The sequence below is a fragment of the Echeneis naucrates genome, chromosome 6 (assembly GCF_900963305.1).
Source record: "Echeneis naucrates chromosome 6, fEcheNa1.1, whole genome shotgun sequence".
In the NCBI taxonomy this organism is placed as follows: domain Eukaryota; kingdom Metazoa; phylum Chordata; class Actinopteri; order Carangiformes; family Echeneidae; genus Echeneis; species Echeneis naucrates.
In genome coordinates this window covers 17074853-17099456 of record NC_042516.1, presented here as the reverse complement: position 1 = coordinate 17099456, position 24604 = coordinate 17074853, and the positions used below count along the sequence as shown (strand labels likewise).

Below are 24604 nucleotides of genomic sequence, written 5' to 3'. Positions count from 1 at the left end.
AATGTTCTGATGCAACACTGGCATGGAGGGGAGTGGGGGAGAGAGAAAAAGACAGAAAAGAATTGAAAACAGGAGGGTTGGGGTGGTTAGAAAGAGAGGGAAAATGGGTGGAACAGGCTAAGAGAGGAGAGGACCAGAGGGTAAAAATAGACTGAGAGTCATTTTCAGCAGGAGAGGCAGGCAAGCAGGGAGGGAGGGAGTGAGGAGGAGGTTGGGTGGGTGGAGAGAAAACAACTTGTGAAAACAGAACTTCTCTTGAAAGTAGGAAGGGTGTGGGGGGCCAGAGATGGGGGAGACAGAAAGAGACAAAGAGAAAACATTTAATGATCCCTATGTTGTAGAAGTATTGCACAGGCCAGACTCAAAGCAGTGCTTGAACGTATCATGAGGTTTCTCATCATCCTTTATGGGTCAACAAATCCTTCTCAACCAATGTTATGTATCCATTATACAATTACAATACTGGGAGACTTAATTACGACCAAAATCTAGTCAGCTCATTTGGAGCTTGGTGGCTGACAGTAAGGTGATGAGAGCCACTGGCAGCTGCTGTCCCCTGTAGTGAACACATTAACCCATTCATGGTATTATAATTCTTAAAATCCAGATTTAGATCAATGTAACTATACAAAAGCATGAGTGGGCTAAAAAAGAAGCATCTTTGCATTGTACCTAAACTCCACTTCAATGTGTCATTCGACTCACACATGCCTATATCTTCTCAGTGTGCTGACACCACTAAAGTGTCTTGCGTCATGTAAAAATATGGGGATGAGTGTATGTTTCTCCATTATTTTTCGAAAAAGGGTTAAACTAATAGGCATTAGAGGAAGAGACAAAGCGAGAGAGTAAGAGATTAATGTTTATCAACTGCACTGAGCCCTCAACAAGTCAATCCAGCTAACACAGTGTGTTAAGAGGGAGGGAATTGGACAGCCTGTCTGAAAGGAAAAGTGAGTGAGAGAAGGCAGGGGTGGACATGAGGGATTACTGTGGCTGCTCAGTGGTTACAACCCTGGGTAAACATTACAAGCCCTGAGAAATAAACCACATTTGACCAATTATTCGTAGCCGAGTAATGAGCTTTCCCTTTCACCCTGTATTGACTTTGCCTAAATACTCACCACAAAATACACAACCCAATTTAGATGAAGTTATTTTTGACACTTAAAAAAATTGTATTTGTCAAAAAAACTGCTAATTTGTTATGAAAGGATGGATTGTTAGGATAAGGGCATATATGTCAACTCTGTGCATGTAAAGTTGCCCAGATGAGTTGAGGGAGATATGAGATGATTTTGGGAAACCACAGACCTTTCATTCTTAGTCATACAGAACAGAGATAAGTAACAATCGGCACCAGTAAGAAAGAAGGTGTTTAAAAAAAAAAAAAAAAAACGCTAAAAAAGAAATTTCCCTTCAGCTAAGCCTAACCATCTTTCTCTGCTGCTACTTCAGTATCTGTGTAGGTGTGCAGCAGCTTTTACTGTTTCATCATGCCTTTAATGTGCACATGTATGCATGTCTCTACCTCCCCAATTAACTCTATCAAATGCCACGTGACCTTAACTAAGAAACTTTTCCTCTCCCTCTTTCATTTCTCCGTCACTATGCAAGCAGAGCGCTCCTTTGCTCCAATCTCTCATCCCTTAATTCATCTTCTGCCCCTGTGCTCAGTGTCTCTCCCTCCCACAGCCCACCATTAGCTCTGTCCAATTATAACTCGATCCACCAGCCCTATTGCAGTTACCATGGCAACAACTATGTTGAGCACAGGTCCCCATGTCGCCAGTGGTGACCAGTCTGCTACTGACCATCATCCTAGATTTAATGAAATTAAGGTTAAGGAATCACTTTTGCATTATTTTGAATATGTGGTGCATAGTTTTAAGGCACAAGATCTGCTCGTAACTTTGCTATAAATTTACTTAAAAAATATTGAAACCAGTACTCCTTATTTCATTTACTGTTGTGTAGGGACAACTCCATCATGAAGTACTGAGAGGAATGACACATCAACTATTGAGACTTAGATGTATTAGTCTTGTATTAGTCTTGTTAAAATGTAAAGTATACATGAAACTCTCTTGCTTCCTATGCTGATTAATTAACTTTCTCTTCCTAACAGGGATAAATTCCCATGGCGTAGAATACATCAAACACAAACTTGAGACTCGTGATTGGACATTGATCTCTCCACCGTGACGAAACTTGTAATGTATGTGTTTGGCCATCTGGGGGCACTACTAGTCTGCAGATAAGTGGCTAGCAGACAGGCAGCTCAAGTAAACCAGTGCAGTGACTGCTGAGACTGAGATGAAAGTAGAGGAGGAGAGTAGGAAGAAGAAGAGAAAAGAAATTCATAAGCGAAATCCAAACTCATTCCGAAGTTTTGGTTGTGACGAACACATGAACACTGTGATCTCGATAGAGCGATTAAAGTGATTTCAATCGGAGACCAGTGAAGAAGCTTAAACCTATTCCAACTTTACATGCATGCAGAGAAAGTCTTGGAGCCACCTTAGACTGAGGAGTCCCACTGCACCAGTGCATTTTCGAGAATATCCCCAAAGTATGCTTTGTTCAATTGGAAATAGGATTATCGTTGCGTATGACTTTTCTGGTAAATCTTGAGGGCTTCACATGTGCTTTGGTGCCAGTCTAGATGGCTGTGTGATCCAGATGTGGTTGTTGCCATGGCCATGGAGGATATGCAGGGCTTTAAGCATTACGTAAAGCAGGGGCGGGAGGGAGTGGGGATGTTATTCCCGGGTATCCGTATCCGGGTAGACCAGGATGAAGAGAGGAGGGGAAGTGAAGCCACTGCAGTGCGATGGAGCAAAGGGTTAAAACAAATGTGTCATAATGTGTTAGATAGTAAAATCAAAAATGAGACAGCAGAAGACAGGAAAGCAGAAAAGAGATGTATTCAAGTGCTAAATAACAGTTACCGAAAAGTGTATTCACGTGTACTTAAAAGTGTGACATGTTTCTTCAGTGTTGCAATGACTGCATGTGCATCTTTGTGTGGGTGAATGACACAGAGACAAAAAAAAAAAAGAATTAGGCAAACTTGAATATATACAAAGACAAATTGCAATTTTGCTTTCAGTTGTGAAATGTGAAACACTAAAACATACGTTATTTTTGAACATATATCTGTGAATGTTGACTAAACGTGAATAAGAGAACATATTCATTTAAGATGCTAAAACTGCAGAAAAAGGAGTTGTGTTGAAAAAGCAGTCATGCTAATAATGGTTTGATTAGATATAATCATGCTGCACAGTATGAGAGATGCCAAGCAGTTTCACTTCGTTGTCACACAGAGAAAGCTCGCGCCTCTGGTGAAACCAGGATTTGGATATAAAACCGAAACAAACAACAATCATTCAAGACCTTACTAACAACATAGTAATCAAGGTCCTTTATATAAAACTGACACTCATAAAGAGTGACAGAAATTGCTGGTAAAGAATGCTACAACCAGTAACTGTAAATGAATCTGAACTATAATAGGAATTGTATTTTTCAAAGCGATAAAAAAAATCAGTAGACCTTTGAAAATGGCTGTAATTGATACATAACCTGGAACACTTTAGTCACTGTTTAAATAATTTATAGGAAACCCTCTGATTGTCTAGGATTTTGTGGAGTAAAAAATCCAGGACGGAATAAAGTAGGAGCTGCCAATCGTGTATTGGGGTGTAAACATACTGGAGTTCCTCCTCTCTGGGAAGTCACAGAAGAACTTGTGCGCCCACTACCCCACAAACCCAACAAACTACACATAGACACAGACAGACAGACACACACACACACACACACGCACACACAGTTTCTATTTGTGAATGTTCTGTGTTATATACAGGCTACATCAGTATAATGTTTGCTTTGTTGCCATGGCAACAGACGTTTGGCGCTCACACATCATATCCGGTACTCAATGATTGACGCTTGGTTACGCTGTCTCATACACACACACACACCCACGTGACACCATAAAAATGGTCTCATCCTTCACCTTGTCGCTAACACTTTTCTGCCTGCTCCTTCAGCAGTTTTATTTTACAGGAAGTTAATGGGAAGCTTGAAACGACTTTTCATTTACCTGCTCATTAGCACATTTTAGATGGGAAAACACATGCACACACAGAAAATATGCAGCTTTGCCTGTAAAATGTACGACTGTCATTTGAAGGGCTTAACGAAACCAAGGGTCTGTTACCATATTTCTGAGGGAATTAATAATCATGCAGCATATATGTGGTATTATGGTGCATGTTGTATAGAAACAGAGGATGGACTCAGGTGTTATTTAGCTCTGAATTTTATGAAATTTTACTTAATCTGTTCCTCTCTTTCTGTTACATTCTCTTTGGCTTCATTAGATAATCTATGAGAAGAACTATATTGGTTTGCTGAAATATCAACCTTAATTGTCCTCGACTGCCAAATATTTTATGGTAATTTAATTCACACTTGATGGAAAGAAAGTTTCAATCTGCCAACAGGAAGATATCAAACATTTAATACGCACGTTTTATTTATTAATGTAATTGTTGGATGTAGTTTTTTTTTTTCATTAAAGCTCCTGTTGTAAGGTTCAGTTTTCCAACCTTTGAATAGGTGCAATGTGTCATCACAGATGAGCTGGTAAACTACGTAGCAGAATTTCACAACTATGGGATTCAGGGAAAATTTTTGTGTTTCCACCCTCACATGAACAGAAATCTGTCTGACATTATATGTGTGTACTTTGTGGTATAAACATGATAAAACCTATACTGGTACTGACTGTGTACCCAAAGTAATAATTAATCTCATTAATTACACAAAGAAGCACATATATTTCATGCAAATGTACATGATGTCTGAGGAGTGTCGACACATATGTTGGAGAGGCTCCCAATTTATTTTCATCCTATTGAGACTATTGCTGGTGACATCAGAGAATAAAGTTTAAAAGTATACTTTCATAATAATACATTCTGACACAATATATATTTTAACATTAAATAACCTTCAAAACTCAAATAAAAAAAATACTAGCAGATTTCCATGTATTCATATCTCATCAGCTAATGAGAAACACTAACACCTACACAAACTCACAAATCACAAAAATCCCATATGTGTTATTGCACACACATACACACAGACACACACACACTCATATTTCACACTCTCCTACGACCATATGCAAACGCTCACACAACCTTTCTAACTACAGAAAACACCCACATGTGCTCATGCAAAGGTCTTCAAAATAAATACAGGCACACACACACACACACACACACACACACACAGGCAAGTGTGCATGCTCTTGTACAAAGAGATGCTATTCATTCATTCAGCGTCCTTTCAGCTGCAAAAACAGGGGGGACTGAGGAGGGACCATACACTCAAAATGACAGCACTGCCTTTCCTGTCCACTTCTCTGTCACACTCCTGAAAGTCTACATGGGAACAAGTGCAAACACACAGAGAGCTGCTGACGTGAATTACACAAACTGATACTATATGTCCATAGATCACAGATGTGAAAAGTGGGTTCTTATTTTCAGTGGACGATGAATAATGCTGCCTCAGTTACACATGCACACATGCAAACGCTATTGTGCAGCTTTGCCGACACAGGACCTGTGAAAACTTAACTTCACACACCCACTGAAAGTATTAGAGAATATTTCCTACACACAGACACAGACACACACACTTTTTAAATCAACCCACCTCAGTAACACTGGCAAAGAATGCAGCCCACAACGTTTGTCACTATATCTTTACATGAGGCACTAATAAACAAACAAACATCAAAAAATGTACACAGAACAGAGTCAGTGGAAATAGTTTGTAATGAGTTAGGATGATAACAGTCACTCGGATCAGGAAGTCACAAAGGCACATATCCACTCTGTAAGAATGTTAGACAGAGTTTTTCTAATAAATAAATGAATGAAAGATTACCCAACATTTATTTCTCCTCTTTCATTTTTAATATGCATTTTCTCTTTCCTCTTTTTCTTTCTGATCTAATCCTCCTTCTCTGCTCTCTCTCTATCAAACAAATCCAAAAACAAGTTTGTGAAAACAGTCTATAACTGCCCTACATATTATCAATCTAGCCCAAATGTTCTATACACACTTTTACTTTTTCTTTAAATTATAATTTCTTGTGTAGCACTGATTTGAAGATTCTCACGATACTTATTCATATTTGTGCCTCTGCTAATTTCCTTTAAAGCATGCTTATTTTTTCTAATCAAACTTCTCCATTTCTATTATAAATTCATGTGTCTTGTGTATGTAGTGTAGGTATGATTGCTGCCAGCCACCAAGTTTTTGTCTATAATGACTTGCTGTATAAGAGGGACTCTGCAGTATGGACAAAGCTAATCGTGTATAGCACACAGTTTAATCCCAATAGAAAATACAAAAACACCATAGCATGCATGCCCATGCATACATTTTCACTTTTTCATTTTCATTTTCATTTTACCTCATTCACACTCGTTGACACAAACGTACACTGAAATAATTTTGCATCCATCTATGTGTCCTTTTACATTTTACATTTAAAATCCAAACAAACTACAAATTAATTATTATTTTTGTAATTTAGCCTTTCTAATGACAGAGAGGGGCTTTTAAATATTGTATGATACATTATATAAAATAGTTGTCTTCTAAAATCCATCAGCTAAAACAAGCTACCTTTCCTGAGACGAATGGCAGTGATTTTTCCAACTTTAATGTGTGCCGACTAGTGAATATAGTGATTGTTGTGTCATCAGCAATGATTTTAACAAGACTATTTCTGACCTGTTCAATCACACAAGCCTGTTCCAGAGCTTACATAGGTCACATGACCAGCTTTAGCATTTAGTTTACAATCAGATATGAGGATAGTGGACAGATGATTACAGGAAGCCATATGAGACATCAGCATGTGGACTAACGGGCACTGCTTACACTGAACATCAACACACACAGGTTGAGGCAAGTTCATAGGAATCTACCCCTCTATTACACCGTGGATGTTATTTTATTCTCATACAAATTATTACTCTAATAGCTAATATATTTTGGACAGTAGTTCGATAGTTTTCTTTGTTCAAAATAACCACAATTGTTAAGCTTCATTTGATTCATTTCAAAACAACATAGTATATAAATATATGCCTGGTATTTGATGACAAGAAGAAATATTGATATATTGATAGACACAAATAACTGAATAAGGTCTTTTCTATTTACTATTTTGGCTAACAGTGAAATTTAACAACTTAAATATGACTTTGTCTCTTTCTCGATCTGTGTGTGTGTGTGTGTGTGTGTGTGTGTGTGTGTGTGTGTGTGTGCACAGGCGTGTACATATATGTGTACAAATGAAAAAGAAAAACTCATAAAAAACGAATTTGAGTTTTCCCATTATATTAGTGCCTATATTACTTGTTGTAGCTTCAATTAAATTTACTTAAATGATCAGTCTTTGTCCTTGCTTCTCTCCTGTGATTGTTTTCTCAAGACATAGCTGCTCATGTCAAATCTCTGTGGATTTTCAGTGTCTGAGGAAAATAACGACTGACCTCTTACAACAAAACTCCCTAGTTCAAGGCCAGTTTCCTCTCTCCTTTTTGACTTGATATGTATCTGACTTCAAGTCTCACAACTACAAAAAAATCCTTTAAAAAGTTATGAGATGAGTTTACTTCTGAGGCTATTCTACAGATAAGAATTTGAATTGATGATGCAGTAAAAAAAATCTACCATTCTACTCAGTTGAGGATTTGATTAAAATAACATAGAAAGGCCAATTCCTACCTAATTTTTAATTTGTAAATATCATAAATGAATGAAGTTTAACTTGAGTTTTATTTCAAAGATAAAATATTGTATGTACCATAAGAGCCTTTCACACAGAAATATTTGTGTAACTATTGTTCAGTTTGACATAGCTATACAATGTGAAACATTTTTCAACACGCTACCTCTGAAAAAATATGTAGGAAAATAATTTATTTAGATTTTTTCTTATCGACAAGATATACTTCCTATTAATAGCTTTACATTTTTCATTATTATATTATAGCTGAACAATGATTGGAATATTTCTGAAGCTACACAGCCAATTATAAAATACAATGTGCTTTTTCCATATACTTCCAGTTTTATGCTGTTCTTGAAATAACTCCAGTCCAATTCATAAATTTCACCAATAGTTTTTCCTCATTTCTCCAAACTCAATGCCCTCATGTACATAATAACCCCATACACAAAATAATTCTCACCTGTGCCAGGGCGTCCCATGATGATTTCCTTTCGTGGAATGGGGTGAAGACTTTCCGCTGGCAATATCAAGGGCAGCAGTGCAGTTGGAGAAGGGTGACAAGGAACTGGCTGCTGGACCTCACTCCCAAAACCTGTCCCCCTGTGTTCCTCTCGTTCCCTAGAGCTGTCTGTGCTACTTGGAGCATGAGCTGTGATTGCTTCGCTGACAGTAACTGACAGGGCCTGCAGGGGGGTGGAAGGAGTGTCAGTGGTGGGCAGAGAGGAAGGTGTTGGGGACACAAGCACCAGAGTTTGGGCTGGGCTTCGCAGAAGCACAGTGCCATTTGGTACTGTGGCTGTAGCAGCGTTAATTGGAACGGGAACTTGGAGGCCAGAAATTGGCTGAGGGGTAAGGGGTGTGAGGCCAATGTCTTTAGATGTGTTATCTATCCCTCCCTCGTTACCACCTCCTCCTCCTCTTCCCAAGGGGCATTCTGTAAATTTTGCAAGTGGGACTTCGGGATTCCTCACAATGACGGGGGAGTCCCGCAAAGCCTGCTGGGATACTGGGACCATGCGACGAGGCCCTCCATCTGGAGTAAGAGGTGAAGGAGGAGTTGGAGAGACCAGCAGAGGAGGAGGGGAGACAGCAGTAGAGGACGGGGGCCTACTGGAGGAGGGAGTTGTCGCTCCTCTGGGTCGGGAGAAGGTGGGTGTGTGGGTGCAAGAATGTGAGGCTGGTGTTTGGGGTGACAGCACCCTGAATGAGTTCGGTTCCACCTGGTCCAGCTCTGTTTTGGGTGTATAATCGTGGTGGTGTGAGGGAAGGGGTGGTGGGGGAGGTGCGTCTGGCTTTCGTTTGCTGGGACTCATGGGGACTGTAAACGTCAGGTTGCTTGGGAAAGAGGGCTGGATGCCTGAGGTGTGTCTCTCTCTTTCTGCTCCTCCAGCTGTGGTTGTTGCTTTATTGCCCCCTCCCCCTCCTCCCCCTGTACCGCTGAGCTGCCTATGCCTCCGGTGTTGCAGAACTGGAGAGGCAGTTATTGGAGAGAAGTTGGCTGGTCTAAAGCCAAAAAGTGGGGAAGGTGAGGGAGAGGGGGCAGGGGAGAAGGGCGACTGGTTAGAGATGGGTGAAAAGGATGGTGTGCCAGAACGGGAGCTCCCTAATGATACAAGCATGGTGGCAGCCTCACACTCATCGAAGTCAAAGCGTGAAGACAGGTCATGGGGGAGGATGGAGGGTAGTACCAGACGGGGCCTGGAGTCTCCTCTGCTGCTGGTCTCACTACTTTCTCTTGATGTGTCGTCCCACTCAAACTCACTACTGGTTCTGCCGCGCAGGTCAGAGGGGGTGACTGTCCCTGAGCTGCTGCCTCCTCCTCCCCTCTCTCCACCTGCTGCCTCCATTTCTTTGGTCCGCATGGATAAATGTCTAGAGCAGTATCCTCGACGCTGGGACTCCTTCATACAGCCTTCCCTGGAGCACAGCCTTCTCCACTGCTTACCATTGAACTTCTTACGGATGCCATTCGGGGTACAAACCACATCGCCCTTCTTGTATTTTTGCTGAGCCAATGAGAGGGGAGTTCTGGAGCGCGAGGAGGTAGAGGAGGATCCCCCTCCAGAGGTGGGAGTGGGGATCTGGGTGGGAGTAATCTTAGATGGAGGTAGGTTTGGAGTGGCATTATTCATTTCAGAGCCCACTAAGGCAGGGGAAGGGGGTGGCTGAGGGTTAGCTAGGGTGGAGAGGTGTGGGTGTCCCAGATCCCGTACAACAGACAGATGCGGAGAGGATGGAAGGTAGCCACTGGACTTGGAGATTATGTTTCTCTGCTGAGAGGTCCCAGTTATTGGCTTGGGACCAACTGTAAGGCCCATGTTTAAACGAGATACCTCAACATCTTCTTCAGGAGTGTTTGGCTGTTTCTGTATTTCTCTATCAGAGTAGTTATTTTCGCAGCCATGAACTGTGCTGGATACTGGATTCGAAGTTATGTTGGAGGAGTGGGGCGATGGATGTATGTTTCCATAGGGATGCCTCCCTGTCACCGCTTCATGTGCAAAACCATGGCCCAACTTTGCTCCCCGTCCGAGCACCCCCATTCCAATACTCAGCTGGCAGACCTCTCTCTCTACCTCCATCTCTTCCCTCCTCTCTCTCTCTTCCCTTTCTCTTTCCCGTTCTCTCTCCTTTGCCCTCCCACCATCCAAGTGTGAGACCTCCCAGGGAGGGTTAAGCAGTCTCAGGCTTTGTCGGGACACCCACACAGCTTTTTTAATCGCTTTCCCTTTCTCTTTATCCCCTGCCACCTCTCCATCATCCAGATCCTCGCTGTCCTCACTAAGGAGCACCTGGTAAGGAAATGAGACCCCAGGGTGGGGGTCCATCTGAGTGATAATTCCCTCTCTGTACAGCAGAAGACCCCCCTCCTCTCCACCAAAGGGCACGCACACACGTGTCCCAACAGCCACAGGTGCCATGCCAGGAGGGGGGGCATCCAAAATGAACTCCACAGTGTTCTCGGCCCCTGATGATGATGTCATCACAGTTCCACCATGGAAAGGGTATTTAATGAGGGTTTCCTCTCCTTGGAGCTGGACTTCAACAGTGCCTCCACTCACCCTACGAACCACCCCTGGTCTAAACACAGGTGACAGGGGTTGGCATGAGTGTGTCTCCTTTGCCTCTTCGTCCCCTGCAGCCACGATACCACTCTGTGTTGTCCTCTTTATCTGGCGAGACAGAACTCTCTGGTTCTTCATGCCTTTGGCCAGAGCTTCAGCTAGACCCTCTGACAGACTACCCTCTTCAGGGTGCAAGTTATGGAGCGCTGCTGGGATGTGGGAGTTTTTTGGATGAAGGCTTGGACCTGTTGCTTCCATTACATCCAGGTCAGCTGAGTACTCGCTGGCTGTATCAGTGGACGAGGAGCGCACTGAATTAGGGGCCCCTCCAGACTCATTTTCACCAGCTTGGGACTCTTTTTCCTGCATGCTTGCTGACCTGAGGGCCCTATCGTCCATGGAGCTAAAATGGTTTGCTTCTGTTGCTTTACAATCCACAGATAGCACTAATGGCTGATTACCTGAGCAATTATTACTTCTACTATTACTGCTGTTAATAAAAGTACTATGGCTCCCCGCACTATTGTTACTACTGTTAATCATATGGGTAATACCACTTGTAGTGTTATTGTTATAATTACTATTGATGCTGACATTAATGTTTTTATTAATGCTATTACTAATACTGTTAGTACTCTTGAAACTATTTTTGGGTGTATTCACATTATCAATATTATTCGTTTTGCTTTCAATATTGCAGTAACTGTTGTGTATGAGTGCAGGGCTGGAGGTAGGAATGGTAGTTAGGGCACTTGCATTGTTAGCAAAGTGCTCATATGTATATTTCTTTTTGGGGACACGAGCCTTAAATGTGGCTGTTTTTCTACTCAATACTGAGCCTAAACCAGGACTGTGATTGGTGGCCAAAGGAGGTGTGGATGTGGAGAGTGGCGCTGGGACAGAGGTAGGAAAGGCTACAATGTCCGTGGACATTGCACTGTTTCCATTTGTGCCCACTATCTTGTTATTTTCTGTATTTTCCTCTGTCTTCTTTGCATCTTTCTCAACTGATTCCACAGGTTTCCTCGGCTCAACAGACTCTTCCCTTGTAGTGCTATTGCTGTTTGTGATTGGTTCTTCATTCGAGTTGATGGCTCTGGGTGGACTGTGTTTGCGTGTGGAGGGAGTGCTGGGTGTGTGCTGTGTGGTTTTGACAGGCGTTTCTCTCTTGACTCGTTTGGGGTCTTTCTCCTGGAGGGGCTGAGAGCCTCCTCTCCTTCTCCCTCCTCTGCCTCTTGTTAGTGGTGGAGAACGTCCTCTGTTTTTCTTTACAGGCCTCATCTCTTCTTCACTGTTCAAAAAGTGCTGTAGGTTGTGTATAGCTCCTCTTTTTTTCCACTTCTAAGGCACTCCTTTTTTTGTCTTGTCTTTCTTTTGTTCTTTTTTCTTCTCCCTCTTTTCTGTCCCTTAGTCCTCTGTATTGCAGTCTGGAAAGAAAGAGGTAGATGCAAAAGACAGGTGGTCATTTACTATATTCTTTATCGAAAATTGCTCAGAATAAAAATGACGTCATACCTGGAAGCATGCTACTCTGTACTGGCTATCACACTGGCTCAATGTCTTACGTATGCTCTCATTCACCCTCCTCATCTCCCTAGTTCACTACAGAGTACATGCAAGCATGCCTGTGTGTGCTTGCCTAGAAGTGCAAGTTTGTGTACTTGAAACATCAAATAATAATTCCAACATTAATTATCCATCATTTTAAAACCTGATAACATTTTTTAAATGGCTCTTAAAATACAGGATGCTTGTTTCCGTCATAACAATCTGCAGTTTTCTCAAAATCCTATTATAGTTAATTTCATGTGTTGAAGATTGAGTCATATGTGTAGCAATCATACAGTAGGTTAGTTTACTTGAACACAAAGGGTCAGCAAAAAGCAAACAAAAAAAAAAAGAATTAAAGATAAACATCCAAGGTCACTCACTTTATTTTATCTCTTAGTCTGTCTATAATGAGGCCTACATCTCTTCAGATACACACAGTCAAAAAGGCTTTTCCTTTTTACACACACACACACACACACAAGTATGATACTACAGGTCGCCTGATCTCTCCATTGTAAACCCTCCAGCTACTTCCACATGCAAAAGGGTAGCTTTCTCATGCTACGCATTGTAGACTTGATACTACATGTTCATCTTGGGATCGCAACAACATCAAAACATTTATTTTGACTTCCATCGGGAGAAAGAGGCCTGGCAGTGGACCATTTGAGGTCAGCCTACAACACATAAGTGAGTGAGAGAGACAGAAAAGAGAGAGAGAGGTAGGAGTATGCGGCTGTTTGGCTGTTTGTTCAAATAGGCTGTTCTTGTGTAGTCACTGGGAATTTCCACAGTCATTCTAGCACTCGCTGGCCCTCTCTCACTCTTTCTGTGTCTCAGTCTTTCCCAGTCGCCTTTTGTCATTGTCTCACTGACAGACACACATATACACACTCATATTTCTGCAAAAAGACAATATAATTGCAATAATCTGCCATGGTAAAATACACTCAAAATGAGAGAAATTAAAAGGCTGGCACAGGATCAGGCACACTAACTGATGCAAGATTACAGGCTAAATACAGTCTCTCTCTCTCTCTCTCATATACACACACACATACATTTGTACACACTCGTACATTTGTGCTTCCCTCGATTAAGCTCAGCAACGCACCAACGTGTGCAAATGCCCGCATTCCTACATATCTAGACAAAAAAAAAAAAACACAGCACACTTCCTCTTTCCAGACATTGGAAAAGTTTGTCACACACATAAGGTGACCTTATTATTAACTGTCTGTGTGCTGTAACAAACAATCCACAATATAAACCAAATATCACACCACTTCTACTTCCTGCACTGAAGAAAGCCCTTCTTCCTTGTCGTGAATGACTAATAAACAACTCTAGTCCTTTACACTCTCATCACTGACTCTTCATTTGAACGTCAAACTTCCACATATTTACTATATAAACAAACAAACTGGCTTTCATTTTCATGACTGAATTATTTCTTTTCTCCATCTTCAGTTATTCATTATTATTTTCACTAACTGGTGACATTTACATTTACTGACATTTACTGAATTTAATTTGCTTACATTTACTTATTCACTGTGCTGTTACTTATGTAAACTTTTTAAAAATGTTCCTTTTGATATTTGTTCATATTAATTACAAGATATCTGAAGGCAATTAACTTCCTATTCCTAAATGTGTAAAATTTTAAAAGATACAAATGTTAAAAACATTTCTGATCTTTTCAATACATATAATCACTCCAAAATATTGGGTGACACTTGATATATTTATATTACAACTAATACGAACATATACTGTGGGACAGATAGCAAACCAAACTGTACACTACTAACAAAAAGAAAACAAAATAAAGAGAAGAACATTTAACATAAAAGTTAAATTAGTCACCCTGTAATTACAGCAGATCTTTGGAAATTACATGAGTAAATCATCCATTCCAGACAAAGCGGAAAGAGACGGAAAACTCTTATGGTAGGAATGTGCATCCTACCAGTACCAGGCCAAGCACCCCTTCATTAGAGTAGACGCTGAGGCCTCAGCTGGGAGCGTTGGGCATGTAGACTTGCTGTAGTGCACTGGAAAAGACAGGAAGGAGTCAAGGCCACTTGGCTGACTGACTGGTTGGCTAAATGACTTGCGAAGATCTGATCTTAGCATAGAAAAATGCTCTTGGTTATGCTCATGATCTCCCAAAATAGTATAGCCTCTAGCTGATAAGTCATGTGTGAATATTCATGTTCTGTAACTCGGACGGTACTGGATGGTACAACAGAGTGTGTGCGCAACATGTAGATAACAGGGGAGTTTCCATATTAAACACTAGTCTATCTTTACTTTCATATCTGAGCATTCACAGGAAGTTTAAAAACCATCCAGAACAATTTATTTATTTCAAAGAGAGCCCAATAAATTTTGGTTACTGCTAAACTAACTCCTCAACCATGAATGTGCACTCTTAGAAACGTTAGGTGGACAAGCAATAATCTTTCTTTGAAATTCCAGACAAAATACCAAGGTTGCCGTAGGCCCCAGATATGTGATACTAATTAATTTATGCACAATTCTTCGATAATTTCAGTGCTGCTATATAATGAATGGCAAAAGCTTTTAATATTTCCCATGGTCCTAATATGAGCCTATAAATTTCCCCCAAACAATGCCATAAGAAATACAGAGTGTATGTTCACCAAACATCCCCTAAATTGAATATAACTGCCGACCTTTAACTCTTGGCCAAAATGCCAAGAGAAAGTCTAAATTCAGCTGTTCATCAAAAATTTGTGCCAAAAAATAGCAAGGAGATTGTTTAAAATCTTGCCTGTCCTGAGTTGACTACAAACAAAGCAGAGAGAAATTTAGTCATATTCTTGCCAATTTAAATTGTCTACACCTTCAAGCATCAGAGTAGGCTAAGAATGAGATGTTTTCTTGTCTGGTCTAAAACTAGCCTAAATCCTGAAGGGACAGATAATTGAGGGCTATCGTCTCCATGGACTGAGCCTCAGCTACTAAGATGCTGCTTCACCCATTCAACGAACAGGAGTGCACAATGTAACCCCCCTCCAAAGCATAGCAACATCAAACTTTACACAAACCGTGAATGCGCTCCCTGGAATTTACAGTGTAGTCTTGCATATCCTGTTAAAGTCTCCCTTGGACCTATATATTGTCTCGCACTTGTACATTTGTTACGCCATATAAAGACTCGTCCACTCACACAGATGCACTAAAGCTAACACTCCATCTAGTATAAAGTTTCTTATTTCTTTAGAAAAAAATAAAGGAGGTATAATATATACATTTTATGCAAACAGCACCCTGCTGGTGATTTCTTTTAGCAGAATCGACATGGGTGCATGTATGTGCTAAAACACACACACACACACACACAAGAACACAGAACGATCGAAAATCCCAACTTAATGTCAACACTACAAGAGGAAGAAGTTCAGTATTTATAACCAAAACATACCACCCTCTTAAGCTTGATGCCAGTCAGTTGTAGAGAATTTAGCCTATGCCCAACCGCAACATGGCAAAGGATGCGTGTGTGTGTGTGTGTGTGTGTCCACGAGTGAGACATGGGGGCATTTGAGCTGGTTATAGTATAAAAGGTATACAAGACTGTATACGTCTGTCTTCACATTGTACCCTGTTCAGTGCCGTATTTGCACTATATGTCACTGTGAGTGTATACGTTGTTACCAGGCACACTGCAGCTCATCCCGCCTAAAAGCATTTTATGGGTGTCTGTATGGGCGCAGGGCTGCAGTGACGAGGACAGGGATGGAGAGAGAACGTGCGATGGTACAACAGAAGAAGACAGTAGTACAGCTGTGATAGTGAAGCCTGCCATGGCCCTCGTAGATTCCAGCATGGCAAGGCGGCTTTGCCCTTAACTGGGTCACCGGGGAACATACTCACAAATGAAACAGCAAAAATAAAAAATAAAACATAAAAAAGAGAGAGAGAGGGAGACATGCTCTCTGGTTACACACACTTTGGTTTGTGAGTGAGTGGGATGTGATCGGACAGACAGAGGAAACATTTTGTTGGGATATTTTAGGTATAGCAAGAGGACAAGCTGAAGTGTGCATGTATGTGCGTGCTTGTTGTGAAGAGCATCCATTGTGACGTAGTTTGAATACTGGCAGCTGATTAGTGGATGGCATATCTTTCTGTAGATATTATATCAATAAACGAGAAACACTGAGGTCTGGAATTTGTGCATTCTGGCCCACATCGATCACGAGGCTATAGCATAGATCAGGGGTGACTGCTCCTGTTTGGGACCAAATGGCAGAACTGCCAATGCCACATCAATGGCCAACTGCTCTACAAGCTATGCAAAGATACCTACACCATCAGGGATTTCCTCCATCTATGAACAAGTGCAACATTGACGATATGGACAATGCACCCCACAGTTTAAATCTGCAGAACAGATGAGACTTTCCAAATTTCACAAAAGATCAGGCAATAAATTGCAATCACTTAAAATATACCCAGGAGAAATGTGACAAAACTGTCAAAAACTGGCTAGTCCGAGGTGTCAGGGATACGGCGACGCTGGTTGCAAGCTTGCAGAGCAGAAAAGTGGAGTGCCGACGAGGAAAAAGCCGAGAAAACACCGAATGCATCCCCGGCTTCTTTGCGCTGATCTGTGCGAGTACTACGAGGCGCTACACAATGTCAAAGGAGTATTATGACTCGGGGCAGTCAGCCGGTCTGCGCTGCTGCTGCTGCTGCTGCTGTACGGTGCTCGATAATAAACACAAACAACCGGTTTCAAGTGACGCTTTTATTATCATTATTATTATTATTATTATTATTATCCCTACTGGACGGGCCTGTTTTTTTTATGTCCCTCACACAACGGTGTTTGGCACGCAAACATCCACCACGACGCCTTGGAGAATACGCGCATCCTCTCCTATATGAAGTCAGGAAAGTGACAATATGTCTAAATGTTTCTTTTTTTTTTTTTTTTACTTGGACCAAGCAGGAATGTGTCGGTGTTTCGCTCTAGTAAGCAGCTCTGTAGCGTTAGTAGTAGTGTTGGTGAATGTAGTAGTCGTAGTACGCAACGGGTGCAGACTACTAGTACCAACATAATGACACGGACAGCCAGACCACAAGGAAACGGCGTGTTACACGCTCTCTCTCTCCCCGGCTGCTTTCCTATAAAGACTAAATCGCCTGAGGTGAATATTGGTAGACATATGGGCTGCAATGCTGCAAATAGGTCGACTCAGTTTTTTTAAAAATATATATATATATATATACATTGTTGTTGTTGTGGTTTTTTTTTTTTACTATGCTAGCGATGCTCCGTGCAAAACTCGCAAACTAAGGTCAAGGAAAAGTGCTAAACGTGAACCTCGACGCTATGATACTCGGTCAGGGGGGGCTAAATCGTCCCCCGTCGTCTGTGGGACTGCGGTAAAACATTTGAGAAAGTTTTTAGGCTGTTACACCCTCACCCCTCCCCTTTCTCTCGGCTCTTCCTCGGTGTCTCTCCATTTCTCCGGACGGTGTCGGAACAACAGGCCGACCGTTGGCAGTTGGTCCCGGGCTCGTGCCGACTCGTTGCCCCTGAAAATGGTGTATTCAACCCGGCTGAGCGTCTCTACCTTTTGCTAACTTAGTTCCAACTCACCCAAACACAGCTTTTCCCTTCGCCAGAGAAAGATTTATGGGCTTATTCTGCTGCTGAGGCGCCGTGCAGTACTCTCGGTAACATCCCTTGGCTGTCGGCTGTGGCGGCTGTGCGGTCCGGCCTCACACTTTACTTTTCCTCCGCAAAACATGTCTTTCCCCCGCAGAAACTCAAACAAGGATATAAAAAACTATCGGTCTTCTTTTCCCACTACAGTCACAAAATGGTGAATGAACCACTAACAGCTGGGCCAGCCGACCAATCGGTGTTTCCTGACAGTTACAGTAGCCAATCAGCGTCGGCGCTACGGAGCGGAGGGCGTGGCGAGCTGTCAAAGTGCAGTTGACGGACGGGAGGGAACAGCCAATGGCGACGGGAACGCGGAGCCAGACCGGAGACCTGTCCCGAACTTTACAGTATCCAATGAGAGCTCTGGGAACCATAGGAACAGCATGGGGGCGGGCCGGGGGGAGGGTGCAGGCTGCCGGGGGCCAATAGAAAGGCACAAACGCCCCCCCCCCTCCTGAGAAGGAGCGTGTTTACCATAATTGACAGCGCACGGTGATAATGCATCAACGCCTGTGCCCGTTGGTGCAGCAGGATTAAAGCACCGCGGTGCGGAAGGGCTTTTCAAACTGTTCCGGCCGCGTTGCTTGGTTTGTTTGTCTGTTTAAGAAAAAAAATGACGTTCAAACAATCAAGAGTGAACGCAGCGACACAGCAGAGATGACAGCTTTGAATTTCTCATTTGAAAAAGTTTGTCCCAGAAGCTGGACGGAGCACAAAGCGCCCTCCGTCCCTCTCTCCCTTTTCTCTCAGCAACAGACGCTCACTTTCACCGCTCTCAGCCAATGGCGGCGCAGCATCCCGCTCGCTCTGACGTCGCCGACGTCTCCGCCCCGCCCACTCCAGTGGAAGTGAACGGGGCCCGGTCTCCGCTGACGTCACTTCACCGGCAGGCGATTGGGCAGGTGCGCGGGGTCTCGGGGCCAATGGGGGTTCGCGGCGGTGATGTCATCACGAGTGTTGCCACCAGCTGGACTGAAGGGGCGTGGCCTAGCGTAAACTCGGCTAACCCCAGCAGCGGCGGGGACGAGCCGGTGCACTGACTCCTGACGGAAAGAAAAGACGTGCGTGAGGCGCGTGACAGGCCTCCTCCGCACGTGTGATCGCTTTGATGCAAGAGATCCGCACTGTGACCTTTGACCTTTGCGTAGCAGAAGAAAGAAAGCGACAAAGTGCGGTAATAGTAAACATTACATAATCTGTGCTCCGTGTTGGGGAGCAGCGTCCTCTGTCGGGGTGATGTGATGCTGCATGCTGTCTCATTGATGGGAGAGCAGAGATGTGTAGATCTAAAAACAGAGAGCAGCCCTGATTGGTAGAAAAAGGAGCTGAATCTTTTGTATCAGTGTGTGCTGGCCTGTGTGTGTGTGGAGAGAGAGTGAGGGAGACGGCTGAGGCTGGATGTTCCTTAAAAGTTGATGTAGAGTGACATCTAGTTGTCATTTTCCAACACTGCAACTTAGAAAACATTTAGTGGAAAGTTGAGGGAGTTTTATGTTCTTTCCTGTTAGTCGATGAACACAACAAACTGAAGGTACTGTAGAGGAGAGAAAGTCCAGACATTTTTATTATTTACCCAGGCCCCCAGAAAATCACCAAAGTCCCAGAGCTGATATTCATTTCACTCTTTATCTGTTTGGTAGGGGTGCTGGAGCCAATCCCCGCTCTGGGCGCACTTCACACAGTGCCCAGCCCCAGATTGGTCTTTGATAATGATTGGATGGATGGCCTTCATACTTTGCACTGTTATTCTGTCAGCTGTTAGCAGTTAGAGTGGCCCCTTTCCCTCACTAAAGGATCATTTAAGTCTTATTGTATCATCTTCACTGTGGTTCGTCTCCCTGCATGTCATCACCATGACGGACCGTCATGCCTTGTTAGCCAGTCCCTCCCTACCCCCCTTGGTCTGTTTGCCCCGACTCTACTCTCTCCCTTTCCATGCAGTCCTGACCTCTGACCTTCACCCTTCACCCTCTCCCTTTGCACTCATCACTGGTCTGTCACTCAAACACCAGAGACCCCCTTCTCCTGCTGGGCCCTGTTGTCAGCCCGGCCTCAGGTACAGATGCCAGCAGAGGAAAGCAGAAAGGGAAGAAGTGGAAGAAGAAACACTCAAAGGTTGGACCTGTGAATTAACCTCTAATGGACCGTAACGCCACACAAAGTCAGACCCATCATCAGGAATGTCTCTCACCTCAGGGTTTACTTAAAGCAGATGCTCACAGTATCATAACCTCTGACATCCGACCCCAACCTTCTACCCAGCTGAATCAGACTGAGCATGTCAAATCAAACCCCACCCCCGAGCGATAAAATAGAAATCTGAAAAAACTTAGAAAACCTCTAAGAATTGTAGCATCTGTTTCGGCATTGAGTGAGTCTTTAGAGTCTGTCTCTGTAGTTTACCGTGAACAGCATTCCAGTTCTGCAGGCTGACAGATTTAGATGAGAATCGAAGAGAGCAGTGAAATCTGGAGGTAATACAACCCACAAAAGTGATGAAGGCAGAAACGTACGTATAAATGCCTGTCATTCATAGACCTCTTCTGAAATATGACCAGCTCTTGTATATTGATGAAATCAGGTCCATCATGTTGACAAACAGCTGAAAAAAGGCAGAGAACGTACATCCTGTCGTTATTAAAGCCTAACAGAGGTACCGTACAAGCTGCAGGGCAGAATACAGGAGGCCCTTGTACTCACTGTGGTTCTCGTTCACAACTGTCAGCTGTTCTGCAGTTCCACGTTACGTCCCTCTGCTGAAGGCAGGACTCTGATGCACAGGTGTCCTTGGACACAGATTCCCGTCTGTTTTAGAGACAAGAGTAATAGCATGGTTATCAAGCTTTTTACGTTCAAGACACACCTCCAAAGAGTCTATCCTGTCATTACAAATTTTGATGTATTATTGTATACTTAGTCAGTTTATTATGTACATTTAATAAAGCCTAATGTGTTTAAATAGTTTTATCCATGCGGGTAGACTAAATAAACAAGATAAAAAAGTAAAACCCTAATCAGTCCATGCAGTTAAATCAACACTGTAAAACTATTTCCACCTTTGTGAAAGAGGATTTACTGCAGGACAACATGAAGCTCTTTCTACATCGTCTCGATGTATGAACATAATAGTGTAATTTGATTAATACTTATTTTTTTCTATGGTCTAAAACTTACAAAAAAATGACCAATAAAAATATGTTTCACTCGGATGAAGCAAAAACAAGCTTGTTTTTCATGAATCCAAACCAAAACATACTGCTTTTGGCTGCCAAATCCAAGTACATCGGTAATTATGTAACAGTTTGTGAGAAACATGCTACCCCAACCATCAGCTAAAAGCTGTGCAATATGTAGTGGAGTATTCAGACAACAGGGGGAGACAATCAATGGGAAATGACCTAACTCAGCCCACCAAGTGAAACAGTTGAAATGGTGTATGAAGAACCACAGCCTGTCTCACTGGGTGTTATTTACAGTCTGGTCAGTGAAAATATCAGGTCGTCAAATGAGAGAAAAAATTTTATATTTCTTCTTTTGGGGGGGGGGGGAGTCATACAGGTTAAACAGATCAACCGGCAGGAAGGAAGAAGAAAAAGCAAATACATGCACCAGAGCTTCAAAAAAAAAAAAAAAAAAACCCACATCAATCCATGCATACAGTCATCTGTGCCCTGTGTGACAAAAAGTAGAGTGTCAAAAAAAAAAAAAAAAAAAAAACCCAAAACCAACATAAACTGCCGTCACTGTGTAGCGCATCACTCATGTGCGGTGCAACTTTTCTCTGTATGATGGAGGATGTGGTGAACTTACGAGCATGTCTCCCATATTTTACCATACCGTCAGTCTGACAGTGAATGCATCACTCCTGTGTGTGTGTGTGTGTGTGCTAAAAACAAAAAGGCCTCTTGCCGTGCAGTGTCTGCACGGTGCAGAGGTTGTGGTAATATGTGGAAAAGAGAGGCAGCTCTGTGCAGGTTTCTGCGAAAGCAGGCACTCAGAGGAGGAAGAAGAGAGGGATGTGGCTCAGGTGAAAGAGCACATTGGCTGCTGTGGTCGCTTTCTTTTTCTCTCTCCTCTGCTGTGAATGAAGCAGCTGGATGACTGGTGTGTCTCTGTACATGCACACAGGTATGTATGCATGTAAATGTGATTTGTATGTTCCACCAGATGAAATAAGTGACATTTGACCCATCGGCGGTTCAACCTGTGAATTTCTTCTGTCGCATTTCAAAGACTGTCAAAAGCCTGAGGAGGTAAAACTCCCCTTCCTTTAAAATTTACCCAAATAAACAGGCTTCTTAAATAACAGTAATTATTTAGCAAGCCGCAGGTTGTTTTACATTGTGTCACGCCTCTTAATAAAACAATGTCGTCAAAGTTCTGGTAGCTGTGCTGATTCCTTCACTGCAAAGAAAAGTGACTGTAGCCTGCTGTGAGAATATGAAGCCTAAGATAAACAAAGGGACCATCGTCCAGTTACAGCTCCCGAGTCTGTTACTATATATCTCTAAATCAACTTGGCCTGGTAAACGCGACATATAGATTGATGTACTGGCTTATTTGAGTTGTTTTCATAAATGCATTCATGATAAAGGTGATAAGGGCCTTTCTTCTTAATTTAGTTTATCCTCTCAAAACAATACAATTCAATAAACTATGTGGTTACTACAAGTCTTTAGTCATTAAAGGGGACTTGGACTGAAGGACAGAAAGCAGCTTTAAATGTCGTTGCAAATATGATTCTCTTCAGATTTTCTATGAAAATACAGAAAGTCAAATAGTTTATTTACTTAAACAATGGCCAAGATGTTTCTACTGTATTGTTATGTTTGTCACCTGAACTTTTAAACCTGTTTCTTTTATTCAAACATCTGTAAATGTGTCTCTATAAGGCCCTGTATGTCTACAGGCTGAGGCTGAGCTTTGTTAGTGTTCCCGTTTGTTCTTTTACATTATATATTCAATATAGGACCAACAATCTGTGGGATATTACAGGACAACAACTCCTCGCCATCATTCCATAAGCTCTTTCTCTTTCACTCATACAATATGTGGCTGTAATTGCGCTTTGGACAAAGCAGCAGACACTGATGTCTTGGTCAAAGGTAAGAGGCTGAGCCTTATGTGAATATTATGTGGGTGGGCATGCAGCAGCATTGCAGACCAATTTCTTTACTTTATTGGTTATACAAAGTTAGAATTTGGACTATTTCTTGACTGGGCTGTTGGCAGGCAACTACAGGAGAGGACGTGAGTGATTACAGCCAAGAAATGGTCTGTTAGTCTGCATCGTTTTTAAACTTAAGGTTTGGAGCAAATTAAAGATGTAACGTGTTAATACGGGAGGTCCGGATAAGTAACAAAACCAGATTAACCTCCACCCCTGCTGGCCCGCAATGTGACGCTAGATCTCTATGACTGATGAGGAAATTCATTATTGAATCAATTTAGGGACAATAGGACATTTTTGAATTCATCCAAGTTATAAAATTTATATCACAAATTCTGAAATGTAATTATACAAACAAAATATATGAAACCTAAAAATATGTACCTGTTTCCTATTTTGTATGATTGTGGACAAATTTGAGACCTATCATATTATAAACCCAAGTTATTTGTGGCCACTTGACTAAACTGGGTTGGACTGGTCTACCTCCAAAATTATTTCAGACTAGATTCAGCAAGGTGCTGCAGACTTTGGTCCACATCACCCAGTTCCTCTAGATGCCGCCTCCACATCCATGATGCAACTCTTCTGTCCCACCACATCTCAAAGATGCTCTGTTGGACTGAGATCTGGTGACTGTGGAGGCTATTTAACTGCAGAGAACACTCAATTTGTACTACATAAACTACAATCAGGTTTGAAATGCATCCTTTCTAGGAAATTTAATTTGTCTGGTCAAATCTTTGGCGTTTTCTCTCAGAGAAGTCATGCTCACTGCATTTTTTTTTTTCTTTTTTGATCAGTCAGAGCCCGAAGACAGATGTGAAAATCTCCACCATATCAGCAGTTTCTGAAATACTCAGAAACAGGCAACTATGCCTTGTTCAAAGCCGCTTCCATTACCATTCTTCCTCATTTTGATGCTCAGTTTGAACTTTAGCACATCGTGTTGACCATGTCTACCCACTGAAATGGACTGAGATGCTGCCATTGGCTGATTATGCAATAGCATTAATGAGCAGTGGAACAGGGGTGCCTGATAAAAATGGATGTCGAGTGTATATTGAACACTCCAGAAAAAAAAAAAAAAAAAAAAAAAAAAAGCCAAATGTCACATATCTGCTATAAGATATTTACCATTAAAAAGTGAAGTTGTGAAGTTCAGTGTTGGTCAGAGTCATTTTGTATGCATGTTAATTTACCTTTCCTTGAAAGTTGGTCAGGACTCATGACGGTCAGCCCACTGTGAACTAGAGAAAATGTCAAGGGCT

At 42.2% G+C, this 24604-nt stretch overlaps 1 protein-coding gene across 1 annotated transcript in view; it reads right to left on the bottom strand.

The window, feature by feature from the left end:
- cicb (capicua transcriptional repressor b) overlaps positions 1 to 18298 on the bottom strand; it is a 35166-nt gene extending 16868 nt beyond the window's left edge. Inside the window, exons 1-2 of the mRNA XM_029504152.1 lie at positions 18095 to 18298; positions 8298 to 12329 (exon numbers count right to left, since the gene is read on the bottom strand). Coding sequence (XP_029360012.1) covers positions 8298 to 12183 — 3886 coding nt within the window. The 5' untranslated portion in view covers positions 12184 to 12329; positions 18095 to 18298. The remainder of the gene's footprint in view (positions 1 to 8297; positions 12330 to 18094) is intronic.
- Positions 18299 to 24604: the final 6306 nt, after the last annotated feature.